The sequence below is a fragment of the Notothenia rossii genome (assembly GCF_949606895.1).
Source record: "Notothenia rossii genome assembly, chromosome: 3".
NCBI classification, from domain to species: domain Eukaryota; kingdom Metazoa; phylum Chordata; class Actinopteri; order Perciformes; family Nototheniidae; genus Notothenia; species Notothenia rossii.
In genome coordinates, this window is record NC_136901.1 from 42,535,520 (window position 1) to 42,555,477 (window position 19,958).

The following is a 19,958-nucleotide window of genomic DNA, read 5'->3' on the forward strand; positions in this document are numbered from 1 at the left end:
TAAAGATTCCTCTCCTGCTGATGTTCAGGTGTATATCAGTATGTAGTGTCTCTACTTTAAAGAGTCCTCTCCTGCTGATGTTCAGGTGTATATCAGTATGTAGTGTATCTACTGCCCTAGCCTGTTTTTCAGGTTTCAGGCTCGAAAATGACATTCCCAGAACAAATGACCATATCTTCTCTTCTAAAAGGGTTAAATTAATAATCTTTTTTCTCAAAGTAATGATAAACCTGTCGGTTGGATGTAGGAAAATCAGAATCAATATAGATGTTTTTTATTTTAAAGAAAATTCAGATTGAACATGGTAAAAAACTGTAAATTATAGTGTCCGTCCAAAATATATTTTGTACTTATAGTGAAAACTAACCTTGGATGATGGGTTAGTAGACTAAAAGCTTTAGGACTCCAAAGTACAACATATAATAAGTACCCTGTATCAAGATTGATGCAAAACAAGTGATATTTGACCTTTTTAGACAGATTTAGCAAAGAAATACCTCTTCTGGGGCCATTTGGGTGGATTTTCCATATCTCTGGCCCCCCTTATTCGATTTTGAGGAGTAACATCTCTTTCTGACCGTTAGAGCCAATAGAATCCAAGGGAAATCGTCCCGCACACACTCATGTTAAAAAAAAATGTGGCGTCTCTGCGCATGCAAGCTTGCAGCAGAGGGGAGAAATATCCCTGCTCTAATATCAAGCAACGGAAAAGCTGTTTTATTGCTTATAGATTATCTGAACATTTCGAAGGGGATACAGACACATTGGATTAACCTATGGATTAACTACAGCATCGTTTTTATCTTTTTAATGCCATTGAAGACCAGTTTAGACCAGACAAAGACGAAGGTAAACCATGTTAGCTTTGTGGGCTACCTAGCGCCACTTGTTTTGATGTACGTTTTTGTTGATAACGTCGTTTGTATCTTTCAGTGTTGAGGTGGGCACCATTAGATTCTGTGTCTCCTTGCGATCATAAACGATGGGTTGGATGCATAGACGTCGGAACTAGGGGTGCGGGGGGTGCGGCAGCACCCCCTCCCGTCAGCCTCAGGAATCACAGGATTAGCCTACGTTAAAAAAAATAAAAATAAAGATTCTGAATTTAAACTCAATTTGTCTGACTTACATGTATTTCTTAATACAGATCTTTTGATGTGATATGCACCCTGCCTGGCTCAATACAGCAGCCTGGCTGGCATGGCATAGCTGTTGCTATGCAGACTGCATCTGACAGCTCACTGTGACGTTGGCCTATGTGTAAAAAAAAAAAGAAAAAAGTAGCGGGATTTTTTTTTATGTTTGCTGTGTTCGCGGCTCTCATTTGTTTTTAGCATATGCATAGGCTACATGATTTGAGTTCAACTACGCCAGCTAGAACTAGCCTATGTCTCAAAAACGAATTTCAGATTTTTTTACAAATCCGCCCGACCCAGCTAAACGTCCGAGAGAGACACCTAGAGGCTGTGTGCCAGCAACCGGACAGCAGCAGCAGGCAGCCGAAGGGCCCGGCGGCCCTCGGCCTCGTCCTCCCTCCCCAGCGCCACCACCAGCACCCGGTGCTAGCCAAGAAGAGGCAATATCATGCAAAACACCACAGGATTACAATTTTCCTTCCAAGAAGTTGGGTGAGAACTTCACTCGTTCCTGCAAGGCCGCCTGGTTCAGAGAGTGGCCGTGGCTGGAATACATCGCGGTCAGTGATGGCATTGTGTGTGGTGTGTGCAGGTCAGCTGTCAAGCGCAAGTTGGTCGGGTCAGAACAAGCTGACAGTCCGTTTTTGAAAGATACGGGCTTTTCAAACTGGAGAAAAGCAAAGGAGAAAATCAGAGACCACGAGAAAACACGCATTCATTTAGATGCGACTCAAAGATTGGCTGCATTGAAAACTACGCCAATTAATGCGCTTTTGTCTGAGGCTGCTGCTAAAGAACAAATAACAGTCCGGAAAATGCTGGAGCTCGTTTTCAGCAGCGTGAGATTCCTGGGGCGCCAGGGACTCCCTCTGAGAGGAGCTGCAAATCGGGATGGGGTGTTGTGGCAGCTAGTGGTCGAGAGGGTACGCGCTGATCCTGACCTGCAAAACTGGATGAAGAGGAGGGACAATTGGATGTCGGGCAGCATCCAGAATGAAGTTCTGGAGCTGTTTGCCCATGACATCCAGAGGAAAATCGGAGCCAAAGCATCCGAAAGTCCTTTTTTCGGCTTAACTGCTGATGGGACCACCGACGTCAGTGGAAAAGAACAGTTCTCATGCAGTATACAATTTGCAGATGACAATCTTGAAGTCCAGAATTTCTTTCTGGGCTTTTACAACGCTCCAGACACAACCGCCGAGATGCTTTTTCTGTGCATTAAAGATGTCCTTGTTCGGCTAAATCTGCCGCTGGAGAAGCTGAAAGGCTACTGTTTTGATGGAGCCAGCAACATGTCAGGGAGGTTCAAGGGAGTGCAGGCAAGATTAAAGGAAACATGTCCTGACTCCTTGTTTGTCCACTGCGCAAACCACTCTCTGGATTTAGTGTTGCAAGAAGTGGCAAAAGAAGTGCGCCTTGTTGCCGATACACTGAACTTTGTTCGGGAAGTTACAGTTGTGATTAATGATTCAGCAAAGAGAAAAACGTTATACCAGTCTCTTTTTGGATGTGGAGAAGTGATCAACCTGCTTGCCCTGTGCCCAACTCGGTGGTGCGTCAGAGTTGTGGCACTGTCACGGTTGCTGGCATGCTATGGAGAGATGCTGCAGACATTTAGGACCTTGGAGAGTGACAGGATTGTCAAGGGGGAGACGCGTGCCAAAGTGGCAGGATTGCTCAAAAAGGGCACCACTACGCGCACAGTCTTTGGTTTGTTTGCCTGCGTTACCATGTTTACGCCATGTGAATCCGTGGCTCGGTCACTGCAAGGCACCAAAGTCACAGCCCTTGGATCAATGGAAGCTGCCAAACTTCTTTGCCAGCGACTGAACACACTCAGACAAGATGACACCTTCGCTGACCTTGTGGCCAAGACCAAACAATACACAGAGCGCTACAACTTGAAGCCTCCTCATCCAGTGCGCACCAGCAAGACCCCAGCGCGTTTTCGCCATACAGCGGAGGAGGAGGAACGGGAGTTGGAGAACGAGGGTAAATAAATAGGCCTAAATAAATAAATAAATAATGCCAACAGTATTTTAAAATTAATCATAAAGCTCATCGGTCTGTAATGTTGAAAGAATGCAACAAATACGCACACAGAGCGTGCTCTCCAGCATTTGTGGACAGATTTGATCTATCCATAGAAAACGATATCATAGTTCATAATAATGTACTACATCCATGTACGCTTATTTGCGAAATTAGCCTGCAATTAATAATTCATTACAACGGTATCAACTGACTAAATAACGTATAGGCCTACTTTCATAACAAACCATATTCATAATTTGAATTTAAATTGAAAATTTAAGGTTGACCCACCCAGCTTAAATAGGCAGCCCATATGGAAACTATTTGTTGGTTGTTGTTTAACTGTTATATTTAACTATTAAAGAATATCCAAGCCTGTGGAAGAGGGAATTGTTTGAGGCCCTGGACTTGGTGCGCACAGAGGTGGAGCGGCGCTTTGACCAGGAAGGACTCCGCGTAGCTGCAGGGCGAGAGCAGGCAGTTCTACAGGCGGCCCAAGGGAAACGAGTGGATGTGGGTTCCCTGGAACTGACTTCCTTTTCAAGAGAGCAGCTAAGCCTTGAGCTGGACATCCTGAGCGACGTGTGTAGGGGGCGAGAAGTGAAAACCATTCAGGATGTATTGGCCATTCTGCACACCTTGCAGCCCCAATCCCGCTCCATGCTGTCGGAAGCGGAGAGGCTCATAAAGCTCTGTCTGGCTCTGCCCATTTCTGTCGCGGCATCCGAGCGCTCGTTCTCGGCGTTGCGCAGGTTGAAAACGTGGCTGCGCAATACTATTAAGCAGGAGAGACTCACTCATTTGGCCATTATGAATGCGCATAGCGACCTTCTCGATGAATGCGATGTCTCGACCCTGCTTAAAGAATTTATCAGCAGAACAACGGAGAGAAGGTCTACTTTTGGAACAGTTTAAAAGCCCTTACGAGCGCAAAGTAAACCGTTATTTTTCTGAATGTTCCATTAGGCCTATGTTCGTAAAGGCTGTATTATTCTGTTGATTTTCTGAATGCTGTAGGCCTATGTTATCGCCTATTAGGCTACAGTATGTTCCTTAATAAAGGCTTGATTAATTCATTAATTCATTTTATTTCATACATTTTCGTAACAATTAAGATGCTGCGTGTGTTTATGTAGCCTATATCTGTTATGTATAGGCCTAGGCTATTAGGCCTACGTGTCGAGTTCGTTAATCATTGATAGTGTGAGTTTCCCCCCCGACCCTCCCAGCAAAAATCCCGCACCCCCCCCCAGAAAATAATTCCGACGTCCCTGGTTGGATGTGCACCTAGGATAATTAATAAGGGAGCTAGGAGTGATTATCGGTGCAGTAATAGGTTAGCATTTTTCGCTCAGGGGTCATTTAGATGCTTCTTATGAGACTTGTGTTTTGGTAAAAATGGTTTGTATCGTCAATTAGCTGAGATTATTCCCGTTAATCTGGTATAACACATTAATAGGTTCTTAAATATTAAGATCCCCTGAGACACAGTGTCGTGAAAAAAAAAGAAAAAAGTACCCGCCGGCGGGGACCTTGGGGTTTAACAGGTTAAAGAGTCCTCTCCTGCTGATGTTCAGGTATATATCAGTATGTAGTGTCTTTACTGTCTGTGTGTGCGATTTCCCCGGGATGGAGCCCCACGACCTGAATCTGGAGAAAGGAGGCGAGTACGTCGTCCTGGAGAAATGTGACGTGAACTGGTTCAGAGTACGGGTTAGTGTGGATTTAACATCTGCCACCAAGGGGGCGCGGTATCACAACTATGAAAAAAGACGTCCATTGCAGTTAGATGTTGTTATTTTGAATGTGGAAAAAGCAGCTTCTATATTAGCTTGGCCTAACCATGATCAACGAATCTCCATTCAGCGTCTTTGAGTTCAAGAAAAGCGCTATATATATAATGTATTATTATTCAGAGAACAGGCAGTTAAAACAGGTTTTGCTTGTCATCTTGGGAAAACATGTCAATTTACGCTTTTACTTTTAATCATGCAGTTATTTTGGCTTCATTTTCATATGTTAATTGCAATTAAATCACAGAAAACTATGGTAATTTCTAGGGGTGCACCGAATGGGAAATTCTTGGCCGAAAACGATACCGAAAATAGTAAACAGTTGGCCGAAAACCGAATGCCGAAAGGCCGAAAAATGATTAATAGAAATATATATATATATATATATATATATATATATATATATAATGTATACATTTTTTACCAATGTTGTTCAGCTACCTGATTATGGAAAAAGACATGATTATGGCAAAACTTAACTTAAATAATAATCACTATTATGGGTCCATAAAACATTTATTCAGCACTTTTGAATGCATACAGTACATTAATTCCAAGTCAAGTGCATTTTCTTTTCTCTGCAGGATAACTACAACAGAGTGCATTCAGAACGAAGCCAAGGTGCTTTAAAATTAACATCTAGGCCAGTAGGCCTACTACAAAATAGTGTAAATAAAGGTCCTTTCGGCCGAAAGCTGATAATTTTCGGTGGCAGAATATTCGGTGCATCCCTAGTAATTTCACACAAATGACAGCATTTGACTGAATATCTAAAAGGTTTATGGTAAAAACGTCATTGTAGGTTTATAAATGAATATATGTTGAAGACAAAGAAAGCAGGGATATATATATATATATATATAAAATAATAATAGGGTAATAATGCTCGCAGATTTAAGTGCTGAATTAGTTTTTTCTTCCACATACATTTGACAGAAAATCGAAAAAGTCTTATTTATTTTCAACCCTTTAACTGCCAGATCAAGAAAAAAGCTATGACAAATATTATTTGTTTGCATTTTTTATCAAATGGGCCACAAATAACCACAAACAATTTTTTTATTTTGACTGACCACACAGTTTTGTTTTTATGAGTCTCTACCAACTGGTCGAGCTGCCCCTTTATGGTAAAAGTGCATTTTCAAAAATCATCATATACAGTACAGTATTTGTATGCATCAAACTCAAATAAAACACAAACTCAAAAACATGTGTTCCTTTTAAGGAAAATGAGCAATATAGACAACCAGATAAATTCATAAAAGTTAATAAATTATCATTTTAAAAACATGTAAAGTGTTTTTCATGATAAAAAAAAGACTTGCTCATCTTACTGTATATGCTGAATTGGCCTAACAGCAAATGTCTATATCCTGTGTTGGCCTAACTTGCTCATCTGTGTGCAATTTTGGGCTGAATGCCATGCATGAAAGGTGCTATATAAATTATTATCACTCTTTCACTCTGAGACTCATAAGGCAGTCCTAGATTTAGTAATATTACCATGAATCTAGCTATTTATTTACCATATTTTATTGAAAAACATCTCTGAAACTCTGAAAAAGTCATATCGCTAGTTTACCATAAAAGGCCAATTCGACCGGTTGGTTGAGCATATTTTCAACAAAAATAATTACACCCTTGTTAAAACTTTTTTTGTGCATCAAGTTGTCTAATTATGTTCAGTCAGTACTCTGACACTAAAATATGTCAAAAATGATATGGTTACCTTACAAAAGTTGACCAAAAAGAGTGATTTCTTCAGCAGTGATTTTTAGCATTGCCAACTTTCTCAGAAGAAGCTAGCTGAAGGGCTTTCGGTTCAAACTACAGTGACATCTAGAGGTTGTATTGTAGTACTGTATTCGCATGCTCACTTCCTAACAATGACAATGCTAGGTCTGTGTTAGCATGCTCACTTCCTAACAATGACAATGCTAGGTCTGTGTTAGTAGGCTAATATATAAGATGACTGTACATACATTTCCTTATTTAAATGTGTCTTTATTTCAGGTCTAGTTGCCAGGTTGAGGTATCCACTCGGGAAACAGGATAAAGCGGCTCCGTCCACCGCAGGATTCAGCTACGGTGAGACAGTTTTAAAATGTTTAAAACCCCTCTAGTCCTTCCTTTACCTCCCTCCCCTCTTTCTGTGTGAAGTATAAGTCAGTGAGGAAGGACGCAAGTGAATAAGTAGGTAGATAGGTAGGTAAGGAAGTGAGTAAGCAAGTAAGATAGTAAGAAAGGAAGAACATACGAAAAGAAGTAATGAAGGAATAATGTAAGTTAGTTAGTTAGTTAGTAAGTAACTAAGTGGGAAAGTAAGTAAGTTAGTAAGGAAGTTAGTTAGTAAGTAAGTAAGTGGGTAGGAACTGGAGGGAGGAAGGAAATTACTCAGTAAGTAAGCAACCAAGCAAGGAACGAAGAAAGGAAGCAAGGAATTGTATGCAAGTCAGTAAGTTAGCAAGTCAGAAAGGGAGGAAGTGTAAGTAATTAAGGAAGGAAAGACAGAAGTAAGTATAAGGAAGTAATGAAGGAACAAGCAAGTTAGTAAGGAAGGAAGTGAGTCAGTAAGTAAGCAACCAAGCAAGTACTTAAGTTAGTATGTTAGGAAGGAAAGAAGGAAGTACGTAGGTGTAAGGAAGGAAGGAAGGAAGGAAATGAGTAAGGAAGGAAGGAAGAAAGGAAGGAAGGGTAGGAAGGATAAGTAATTAAGGAAAGAAAGAAGTAAGTCAGGAACTAAGTAAGTATATTGAAGGAATGAAGTGCAAGTAGGTAGGGTATCTCTCCAGCTTTTGTTGACCTCAGACTTTACTCCATGTTTCTCCCCCCTCCCCCCCTATAGAGAAGTGGGAGATTGACCCCAGACATTACTCCATGTTTCTCCCCCCTCTCCCCCCTATAGAGAAGTGGGAGATTGACCCCAGCGAGCTGACCTTCATGAAGGAGGTGGGCTCTGGGCAGTTTGGGCTGGTGAGGCTGGGGAAGTGGAGGCATCAACACCGAGTGGCCATCAAGGCCATCAGAGAGGGAGCCATGTTGGAAGAGGACTTCATCGAGGAGGCCAAGGTCATGATCAGTGTTGGGTGTAACGCGTTACAAAAAATAACGGAGTTACAGTAATATATTACTTTTTGCTGTAACTAAGTAATGTAACGCATTACTAATGAAATTTGGGTAATATATTACCCGTTACAATGCTCAGTAACGCAGTTACAACACATTTTAACCCAAAATTAAATGGTGTTTTGTTGAATGTACTAACATAGCTAGACATTCCGACACCAGACAAATTGTGCGGGTAGATTAGTAAACCTGGTGTGTTTACCCTTCAGGCTTCGCGTCGGGATCTTCGGGGCAGTTGAATGTTATGCACCCTCTATTCAAAAAAGAGAACAGAGCGAAAAATACAAACAACAAATTGTGTCAGGTGCGCGTGACCTGCTCCGCTGCGCGTGCATCATTTCAAAAGTGCTTCCACAGCAGTGACACACATCTGTGGATAATCAAATACGAAAATGGTTAAAGCAACCATCACTAAACGCCAGCAACACTGCATCTACTGCAGACAGTAGCAACAGGTCAGATGGGGACATCACGTTACCCTCCGTTGCGGACATTAGCTTACTCCCGCCTGACTCACCGCCCTCGCCCCCGGAGCAGCAGTCTTCGTCGCCCGAAACTACGCCGCCCCTCTGCGGCCCGCAGGTGCCAGGATACCACGGCAAAACAGAGCCTGCCCAGGTATGTCTAAACAAGTACCCGCCTGTACAGTGGGGTTAGGCGGTCATGTTGCAGCTCGTGGTATACAAATAGACAATGGAATATTCATGTGAAAATAGAGCTATATTCTGCCATGCCTGTAGAAATGTTGGGTCAAAAATAATGCATACAATAGCACAGATGCCTTCACCACGAATGGCTACAAAAATATCTCATATCCCAAGCTTATCAACGAGCTGATGTTGCAGCTGAAATGTTCTCCAGGTCACAAAGTCAGCCTCACATGATGATGTGATACCAGTTTTTAAGCACAGTAAATATTCTCTTCCCAGAGATGGGACCAAGGTGATGATGTAGTACATGGTTTTAATAATACTTTTGCTTTTCAATGTTTGCCATTTCAAACCATGAGCTGGTTCAAATAATATTTGCCTTGATTTACAATATGTTCTCATTTTTTTTATCAGTACAGTTTTGAAGCTTTTGTGCTTTTCTTTGCCATAGTCCACTTTGGACTATATGAAATATTTCAGGATTGCACTTTTAACTCACTTGAAATGTTCTCACTTGCTTGGTTTCAAAACATAACAAATGCCATAATCTGTTCATTGAGGACCATCAATGCTATTTTTCATTGCTGTTGCCGGCCACTATTGCTCATGTAAACCTACTACTGCTGCGCCCCCTGTAATCTCAGAGGCACCCTGAGTAATTTTGTTCTGGAACCGGGCCTGTACACGGCCATATACTAAACAAACTACAGAGCCCATTCCGTGTCCTGTTAGTGTTCACTTCCTCTCTGCCTTCTTCTGGGGATTTATCTGATGTCCAGCGCTTCGTCTTTTAACCTCTTTTCCTTTCTCTTTCTTGATCCTCCTTAGAAATCTTCATTATAGTCCTTGACAGTGGTCTGCACTGCTGTATTAACAACGTGTCACATGTTAAGAATTTACAATCAGAATCGAGTATTCAACTAAGCCGTGTAATAAAAGTTGTTAGTAGCCTTAAGGACCTACAGTTGTTATGCTATACCACATTGCCCTTCACTGGATGTACAATAACTACATTTTAGCATTTAAAATACCTAGCCATTCTTTTGCGGTTATTTTGGTGAAAGTAACTAAAAAGTAACTAAAGTAGTGTAACTCATTACATTTCAGAGACAGTAATATTTTAATGTAACTTATTACTTTCAAAAGAGAGTAATAAGTAATATGTAATATATTACATTTTGGAAGTAATTTGCCCAACACTGGTCATGATGTAAGGAGGCGAAAATACAAAAATAAAATGTGACTAAATGTCATCACGCCCAACATTAGCCACCTTTAGCTTAGCGGTGGTGACGTGAAGTCATGTGACCATTCTGTAGTTCCTTTATAGCCCAACATTAGCCGCCTTTAGCTTAGCGGTGGTGAGGTGAGGTCATGTGATAGTTCCTTTATAGCCTAACATTAGCTTTTTCCTTTTTCCTTCCCCAGGAGGCTCCTCAGGAGCCAGCTCAAGCCCATCTACATCGTCACAGAGTTCATGGAGTTCGGCTGCCTGCTGAATTTCCTCAGGCAGCGGCGGGGCAGCTTCAGTCTGGAGTCTTTACTGAGTATCAGCCTGGCCGTCTGTGAGGGGATGGAGCACCTGGAGGCCAACGGATTCATCCACAGAGACCTGGTAACTGGATCCTATTCAAAAACTAACTCTAACTGGGAGAAAATTAAATACAAAAATGGCCGGTTTCCAAAGCTAACTGATTCCTGTTGAACTCAATGTTAAAATTTGTGAATGATGGAGATAGTGTTTTAACTGTTTTTAAAGGATTACTTCAGAAACAAAAACATAATTAGTATATCAATTGATCAAGGCTAGCATTGTTAAATATAAGAGTAGGAATATTTATTTATTTTATATTCTCTAACTCAGGCTTCCTGGAACTGTTTGGTGAACGACTCTCTGGTGGTGAAGGTGTCTGACTTCGGCATGAACAGGTACAAATGTAATCCTATTAAGATTACATCGACTAATCGTACGAAATATATGTACCTGACGTCAATATCAACTCATGGTACGAAACATATGGACCTGACGTCAATAGCTTTACAATTTCGACTTATCGTACGAAACCAATGGACCTGACGTCAATAAGTTTACCAAATTGACTTATCGTATGAAACATATGGACCTGACGTCAATAGTTTTACAATGTCGACTTATCGTATGAAACATATGGACCTGACGTCAATAGTTTTACAATATCAACTCATCGTACAAAATCAATAGACCTGACGTCAATAGCATTACAATATCGATTTATCGTACGAAACATATGGACCTGACATCAATAGCTTTCCAATGTTGACTTATCGTACGAAATGTATTTAACGTAATGAAGTTATTGTACAATATATAAACATGATATCAATAATTGTTACGTTATCAAGTTATCGTACAACATATGGACTTCACATGAGTAATTTCACGTTATTGGCTTATGTACGAAATATATGAATCCAGACTATGTGAATAGAATTTAACGCTGTGACTTATCGTAAAAAACCTGACTTCAATCATTTCACTTTATGGGCTTATTGTTTTTCATTTTACTTATTGTTTGGTTTTGTGGTTATAATCTATTTTATTTTTAACTATATTTTAATGTTTCCTTTAAATATTCGTAAGAACTAATTGTTTCCGTGTCACATTAAAATGGCGATGTTTGTTTTGTAGATACGTGTTAGACGACCAGTACACCAGCTCATCGGGCACCAAGTTCCCGGTAAAGTGGTCGACTCCCGAAGTCTTTAACATCTGCAAATACAGCAGCAAGTCCGACATCTGGTCCTTCAGTACGTTCACTTTTCACATCAACATCGCAAAGATTCACAAAATCAAGGGCTAGCATCCAGACACAACCTACAGGTAGCGTCTCTCAGCGTTAGCTAAACATTTTTTATACGAGGGCTGAATTTCTTGCTGAATTCAACTAGGTGGATATTTCGGATTAAATTGAATTTTAGTGAACAACTAGCGAGACGAAGTGCAAAATGTGGTGCACCAATTACTATGTATTTAGGAATATGTAGTGACATACAAACATTATATGCTAAATGGTACAGTATGGGCTAAGGTATATTGTATGGTAGAAATACGACACTAAATGAATATATAATATATAATAGATAAGAGTAAAATAAAGCACTTTTAATAGATGTGCACGAACTGACCGATAGCATTACATTGCATTCTCGCTAAGAACTGAACCAAATGAAGTCCCTATAATAATAATAATAATAACAATAATAATAATAATAATAATAATAATAACTTGAATTTATATAGCGCCTTACGTAACCTCAAGGTCGCTTTACAAATAAACATAGAAGGACAAGACATACAACATAATAAAAACATAAATATGAAACAGGGGGCAGAAATGGAAGTGTAAGGAGGGGGGAGGGGAGTGAGTTATTGTTGGAAGGCGATGTTGAACAGATGAGTTTTAAGGGTTGATTTGAGAGAAGGGGCGTTGCGGATTTCTGCAGGGAGGGAGTTCCAGGGGGGGGGGGGGGCAGCGACACTGAAGGCACGATCCCCGAAGGTGCGGAGGCGTGAATGGGGAATGGAGAGCGGAGTCTGAGGATCGAAGGGTGCGGGACGGGGTGTATGGGTGGAGTCAAGATGTTTTAATTGGAAACATGTATCATCATTAGATGATTACATTTTGCAGGTTAAGCATGAAAATAGAGTCCAGGTGGAGAAAATACCACCTTGTTTTCATATTTGACCGTTTATTCATTCAAGCTTCAGCAAAGTTTCAACAAATGAAGCTTCGGACTCATTTTTTGTTTGTTTGTTTTGTTTCCAGCCGTTTTGATGTGGGAGGTTTTCACAGAGGGTCGCATGCCATTCGAACAGAGTCAGAACCACGAGGTCGTTACCTTGGTAACCAAAGGTCACCGCCTCTACAGGCCCAAGATGGCGACGCTCACAATCTATGACATCATGCAGCTCTGCTGGCACGAGGTGAGAGCCCAGAGACTCAACCTTTTTTATCCTAATATTCTTTGAGTTTTTAAGATACTTTTAAATTTGACTTGTGTAGTGAAGTGTAGACTGTCAGTGGTGTAAAGTAACTAAGTACATTTACTCAAGTACTGTTCTGGAGTACAAATGTGAGGTACTTGTACTTAACTTGAGTATAAACAATACGTTTATTATACTATTTTTGCGTACATTTATTTGATTCTATTTCTTGTTTTTTACTTGTGAAGGTCTGAATTGAAGCTAAATTAGTTTCTAGTAGAAGGCTTTGATGAAAACAGAAATGGATCCAGTTCATTGTTGACAAATGCACCAACAATAATAACACGTATTAACACTGTGTTATCTGAATATCTTTGTTTCAGAGACCGGAGGAGCGTCCATCTTTCGCTCAGCTCTGCCTGATGATCTCCGACGCTCTGGAGGCTGATGCCCCGCCCCCAAACTGATCAACCGACCAATCAGCTGCTCCCACCATCCCTGGGGGCCATGTTGCCCCCGAACTCCCGCCATTCACCTCACTGTTATTGTTTAATTTATTGACAATAACAGTGAGAAAACGTTGTAATAGAGTGGTGCAGGAATGACTCCTAAAACCCTGTTTCCTGTTTCCTTTTCAATGGTTTTCTGAATGTGTTTTTATTCTGAGATAAGGTCTGTGATTAACACAAGCTGAAGAGATTAGTATTGTATGACATTAACTACAAAAGTAAATACCCCACTGGTGAATTTAACGACAGCGGCTGCTAACAATTGTCCAAATGAGACGATTAAACATCATCAGATCAAGCCCAACATTAGCCACCGTGAAGTCATGTGACTGTAGTTCCTTTATAGCGTCAGATTTTTACTTCAGAAATCATAAAGTGGTGTTAACATGTGGAGATTATCCTTCTGAACTAAACGTGTCAGTATCATAAATGTTTGTTTGACACAGAGATTATTTTCTACCATAATTCGAAAATCCAATAGAAAATCCCATTGAACCAGGGAGATGCTGCCTTCAGGGTCGGACTACAGAAAACGACATCCCTGCACCACTCTACGGTGCTTACATCGTTTAAAACTGACACATCAGATGAAGCGGATGGACCACTCACTCATAGTCCTCCACCAATCACGTTTGTTTATCTATTCATGTGTAATAAATTAACACATCAATATATGTATTCTTTTTAAATTTGCTTCGCTGCCGGCACGAATAGATTTGATGCAAAATATTTGCAGGCGACTACTTTGCATTATTGCATCAACCTGTCTATAAAGGTCTTTAAACTGAAGTTGTGTCCATCAAATAAAACACTGCTCATGTTGATTTCTAGTTTCTTTTTCTGTTAGGCAATGTACAAATATTCTGTAAAAGAAGTAAAGGACCATTCAACGCACCGTCCTGTATAAATATGGAGTCATATTGAACAAAAACACATCCATGGAAAGTCCCCGATGATGGAGATTAGTATAATATTTCTGTAGCCACACCTCCAGGGAAATGTACCTTCCTTCACACTATCTGAGTTCATTCAGTTTCGGCAGATTTCATGAAGCTCTGAACCAAGATGGTAAGTTTTTCTTGGAATTTTTTTTGAGGATTATTTCAGAATCTTGTTAATCTTTGGATCATTTTCTCATTTAATAGATTACTTGAGTCAGAAATGGGCATCAAAATTGACCCAAAGTCCAATATGACGTCTAAAATGTGGGTCCTGATGATAACAAGGGTGGTGAAGGAGGAGATGGTGGAGGAGGAGGTGCTTTAGGAGGAGGTGGTGCTTTAGGTGCTTTAGGAGGTGCTTTAGGAGCTTTAGGAGGTGCCTTAGGTGCTTTAGGAGGTGCTTTAGGAGGTGCCTTAGGTGCTTTAGGAGGTTCTTTAGGAGGTGCTTTAGGAGGTGCTTTAGGTGCTTTAGGAGGTGCTTTCGGAGGTGGTGGAGGAGGAGGTGGTGATCTGTATCCAACAGTTCCTGCTACGTCTCAAAATGCCACTACATCTGACCATGTAGCTACCACAAAAGAATAACCCTAACTGCTGCTATCCCCAGTTTTGCCACTAAACCTACAACTACAGAAACACCAACCGGAACAACTTCCCAAACCAGAACTAACTTCATCAATCCAAAATCTACCCCAGCCATTCTTTCAACTTCCAAACCCAAAACTAACTTCACCACTACGACATCAACGCCAACTATTCCTGCATGTTCCGAACCCAAAACTAACTCCACCAACCAGACCTCAACGGCCTTCATTCCTGCAACCACTGAACCCGAAATCAATACAACCAACCCAAGGCCAACTTTTCCTGCTACTTCTGAACCCCAAAATAACTCCACCAATCCGAAATCTACCCAAACTATTCCTGCTACTTCTTATCTCCAAACCAACACAACCAACCAGACACCAACCACCTTTATTCCTGAAACTGTTGAACCCCAAACCAATACAACCAACCCAACGGCAACTATTCCTGCTACTTCCGAACCCCAAACTAATTCCACCAATCCGACATTCACCCCAAATATTCCTGCAACTACCGGACCCCAAACCAACTCAACTAACCGGATATCAATGGCCTTCATTCCTGAAACTTTCGATTCCGAAAATAACTCCACCAATCCAACATCAACACCATTCACTCCTCCAACTTCTGAACCCCAAACAAACTCCACCAATCCAACATCAACACCAACCATTCGTGACAATTCTGAACTCCAAACCAAGTCATCAGCTACTTCTTTAACCTCTTGTCTGATATGTTCATACATTTATTGTATATTGTTTGCTGATACCTGAGTTACAGGTATCCGCCCCCTTCTCTTCACTCTGCTGACCCACGACTGCAAACCCAACTTCAGCTCCAACCACATCGTGAAGTTTGCAGACGACACTACTGTGGTGAGTCTCAACAGCAACAACGATGAGACTAACTACAGGAAGGAAGTGAACCAGCTGGCCCTGTGGTGCCAAAACAACAACCTCTTCCTCAACCTGGAGAAAACAAAGGAGATAGTTGTTGACTTCAGGAGAACCCACCGCCGACCCCCTCTCCCCCTGACCATCAACGGCGCTGCTGTGAAGCAGGTGACCAACACCAAATTCCTTGGTGTGACCATTACTGATGACCTCACCTGGATAAACAACACCACCGCACTAGCGAGGAAAGCCCAGCAGCGCCTGTACTTCATCCGGAAGCTCAAGCAAGCCGGAGCATCACCCCCCATCCAGACCCGGCGCGAGAACAAGTCTAAAGGGAGGGCATATGATTTTCATGGGAGGGCACACAAAACCGTCCGCTGCGGGCCTGCGGCACAAAATATCAAACAGCAAGGCCAACAGCATTGCATAAAGACGCACACTTATCGCAAATACATACACAAATAAAGGGCAATATAGAAACCACTTTTGAAACATTGTGTGCGTGGCAGCACAAACACGGTAAATCACGAGCAAGGCACACTGGGTAAGGATGGCAGCTTCCTCATCGTTGCACTCGGAGAGAAATAGTAGAAACGGAGACGATGAACTGTTTAGCCCGCCTGGCATGGTTTATTTTCCTATGCACTGCAGGTGCATCCTTTCACTCAGCCGAGCTAACTTAGAACAATATTTTGTCCAACTCTGTATCTTTGTGCAGCGTATACTCAAACAGCGATAGGAAAAGCCCACTGCCTGACTCGGACATGCTGTGGAATGAATCGTGGTCACCTCAGAGAAGGAGTTGCTTGACAGCTAAAAAAAGCTATAATATCAACGACAGCTGACACCTAATAACGGTTCCGTCCCAGCTGACCTGCACCAAAGTACTCATTTCCTTATTTGTTTCCTGGCGTATCTGTCTCTCTCTCCACAAACTCACATGAAATGTGTTATTTTGATGCGGCATGTCTTAGCAGTCCTTTATCAGTCTGTAATGCGTGTTTCCAGTCGCAAAAACCTTTTGTAGTAAAAGCCTCATCAGATGAAGACGTATTTACTTTAAACTGTCTACAGGGGAAACAAAAGGCTGCGTCTGCTTTTAATGAATCTTCAAGCCATGGTCTGTTGTAGTACCATGCAGTGGCAAAAGTGCGCTTCTTTCCTGAAAACAATCAGTTTCACCTGGTTGGGTTTATTAACCCCAAGATCATCTGGGGCTGTTGATCTTTGAGCAGTTGCTGGCCCAATAGTACCTGTTGATGTGCTGATATCTTTACAACATCAGGAGGATACGTCCCCAGCTGACCCAGAAATAAGCGCAGGTTCTGGTCCAGGCTCTCGTCATCTCACGCCTAGACTACTGCAACTCCCTCCTGGCTGGTCTACCTGCATGTGCCAACGGACCTCTGCAGCTCATCCAGAATGCAGCGGCTCGTCTGGTCTTCAACCTTCCTAAATTCTCCCACACCACGCCGCTCCTCCGCTCCCTTCACTGGCTTCCAGTAACTGCTAGAATCCACTTCAAGACACTGGTACTCAGCCAAACAGCTCGCTGCACCCGCACTGCAAGGGGGACCCAAGTTCCCATCAGCAAAAACACGTGGGTTTGCTATCCTGGCTCCAAAATGGTGGAATGAGCTCCCCATTGAAATCAGGACAGCAGAAAGCTTACACAACAACTAGCGACTGTGGCTGTAAGGGAGTGTGGTCGTCTTTCAACCAGAAGGTTGTGGGTTCGATCCCAGCCCATGCAGTCAACATGTCGATGTATCCTTGGGCAAGATACTTAACCCTGAGTTGCTCCCGATGGCATGGCCAACGGTGTGTGAATGTGTGTGAATGTTAGGTCCTAGAGTAAGGTACACTGCTCTGTATGAATGGGTGTGAATGGGTGAATGACATGTAGTATGTAAAGCGCTTTGAGGGGTCTTAAAGACTGGATAAAGCGCTACATAAGTACAGTCCATTTACCATTTACACATCTTCTTCAGACTGAAAACTCATCTCTTTAGACTCCACCTCGAGCGATAGAATTACTAACAAAGCACTTATATACTAATAAAGGGCTGGCTTATCTAAAGCCAGTTGAGTAGCACTTGAAATGTTTGCCGCCCGAGACCCCCTTTTTGAACTCTGCCTTGCCCCCGGGCCGTCTGTCCGAGACCCCATCCATGGTCTCTGCCTTACACCGGGCCGTCCGCCCGAGACCCCTTCCTGGTCCTCTGCCGTGCCTTAGGCTGTCAGTCAAGGCCCGTCCTCCGGACCCCTTCCACCCATCCTGCTGGACGTTTTGGATTTTTGTTTTGTTTAGGGACGTCTAGTATCCGTCCCTTGAGGGGGAGGTTCTGTCAGGATTATTATGTCATGTCACGTTTCTATGTCTAGGTGTGGGTGTTTTTCCGTTCTCCTTGTCATTTTTTCCTCCCTGTATATTGTCTGGTCTCTTTTTCCTGTGTTTTCATGTCTGTCGTTAGTTTCCCTGGTGTGTCTAATTTCCTGATTGTTTTCACCTGTCACTCCTTGTCTGTCTCCTGTGCTCATCAGTGTCAGCCCCGCCCCTGATTGTTCCCACCTGTGCCTTGTTACCCTGTGTTTAAATTCCCCTGTCTCCCAGTGTTTAGTGTCAGTTCGTCTTGTCTATTGTCATGGTAAGGTCTATGCTCTTGGTACTCGTGAAAGGTTTTTGATTCCTCACTGCGTGAGCACTTTTGTTTTTTGTTCTGTTTTTGGTCATCTCGACTAGAGTTTTGATGGTTACCTTTTTGTTCATTTTTGCTAGTCATGGAAAAATAAAGTATCTTACAATACTTTACCTCTGCCTCCCTGTCTGCAATTGGGTCCAACATCCTAAGTGCCTGAGTTCGTAACACATGCTGACTGCAGTGGGGTTTGAACCAACGCTCTATCCACTGCGCCACACGCCTCCTCATTGTGTGTTATACATTATTTTCCTGCTTCTAATCATTTGATGTATGAGTATTTATTTACAGACGTTCTATACATTCTGATACGGTAGGTGCTCTGATCTGAAATGATAGATGTTCATTGAGCTACTGCAATTGGGTGAGAGTGTTTTAGCATCATATGTGACTAGCTTAACCATCAAGTAATCCCAGCTAAAGTTCTACTCAAGATCATACCAGTCTGACCAGCTAATGGTGACCAGCTAGACCACTGTGACCAAACCAGCTATCCTGACCAGCTAAAGTGTCCAAAGCCCCTCTAAACCAGCAAACTAATCCAGCCTAATATTGACTGGCTGGCCAGCCTGACCAGCCTTGTTGGTCTAAGCTGTTTTTTCCAGCCAATAAGACAAGACAATAAAAACAATAAAAACCTTGTACTTAAAGCAACCAGCTTTCATTTCCTTGTAGACCTATATGTGCTCAAAGCTCATGAATTTCATCATATCACTTACATGTTAATTACATTATAATGCAATATAACAATCAATATAATGCATTATATATTATTATATGATATTACAATTCATACAAACTTGGAATTATAATACACTATGATCTTTGCAATACATACTCACTTAGAGACCTGCCTCAAACATTGACATTTATCTTGAAAAACTGCTGTGAAACTAGATATTTAGGGCCAAAACAATGCCAAAGATATTCCGTTAAGGAAGTAAAGGACCATTCAAGGCACCGTTCTGAATAAATATGGCGTCATACTGAACAAAAACACATCCAGGGAAAGTCCCCGATGATGGAGATTAGTATAATATTTCTGTTGCCACACCTCCAGGGAAATGTACCTTCCTTCACACTATCTGAGTTCATTCAGTTTCGGCAGATTTCATGAAGCTCTGAACCAAGATGGTAAGTTTTTCTTGGAATTTTTCTTTTAGGATTATTTCAGAATCTTGTTAATCTTTGGATCATTTTCTCATTTAATAGATTACTTGAGTCAGAAATGGGCATCAAAATTGACCCAAAGTCCAATATGACGTCTAAAATGTTATGTTTATACTAACATAACACATTTCCTATTAACAAAAATTAAATCAATAAAATGTAAAACATTAAAATGGTTTAGGTTAAAATATTTTTTGTAATAAAATATAAAATAATTAATATAATTAGAGTTCAGCATAAACCAAACACTGTATTTGTATGTAAAATAAAGTGAAAGTTAAATGAATTGTATTACATTTTTTATTTAAAAGGTTTTATTTAAATAATCTGAATATCTAAAATAAATTGAATTATCAAAAAAAACAAAAATCCAGAAAAAATCCAATGTTTTTCATGATTAATGCGATTTTACAAAAGTAAAAATAAATCAATAAAACGATTATAGTTCAGCAAAAACA

The 19,958-nt window shown here is 41.4% G+C and overlaps 2 protein-coding genes across 2 annotated transcripts; both read left to right on the forward strand.

Moving 5' to 3' along the window:
* Positions 1-1,951: 1,951 nt before the first annotated feature.
* Positions 1,952-4,085, forward strand: LOC307032912 (zinc finger MYM-type protein 1-like; the record flags this gene model as incomplete). The annotated part of the gene is made up of 2 exons (XM_079671190.1): positions 1,952-3,128; positions 3,535-4,085. The coding sequence occupies 2 exons, from the start codon at positions 1,952-1,954 to the stop codon at positions 4,083-4,085; spliced, it is 1,728 nt and encodes a 575-aa protein (XP_079527316.1).
* A 714-nt stretch (positions 4,086-4,799) lies between these two features.
* Positions 4,800-14,036, forward strand: LOC307032913 (tyrosine-protein kinase Tec-like; the record flags this gene model as incomplete). Its single annotated transcript, XM_079671191.1, has 9 exons — positions 4,800-4,857; positions 6,977-7,051; positions 7,869-8,032; positions 8,523-8,707; positions 10,168-10,354; positions 10,604-10,668; positions 11,408-11,526; positions 12,546-12,703; positions 13,087-14,036. 9 exons carry the CDS (start codon positions 4,800-4,802, stop codon positions 13,168-13,170), a joined length of 1,095 nt encoding a protein of 364 aa, XP_079527317.1. The 3' UTR covers positions 13,171-14,036.
* Between the last annotated feature and the right edge of the window lie 5,922 nt (positions 14,037-19,958).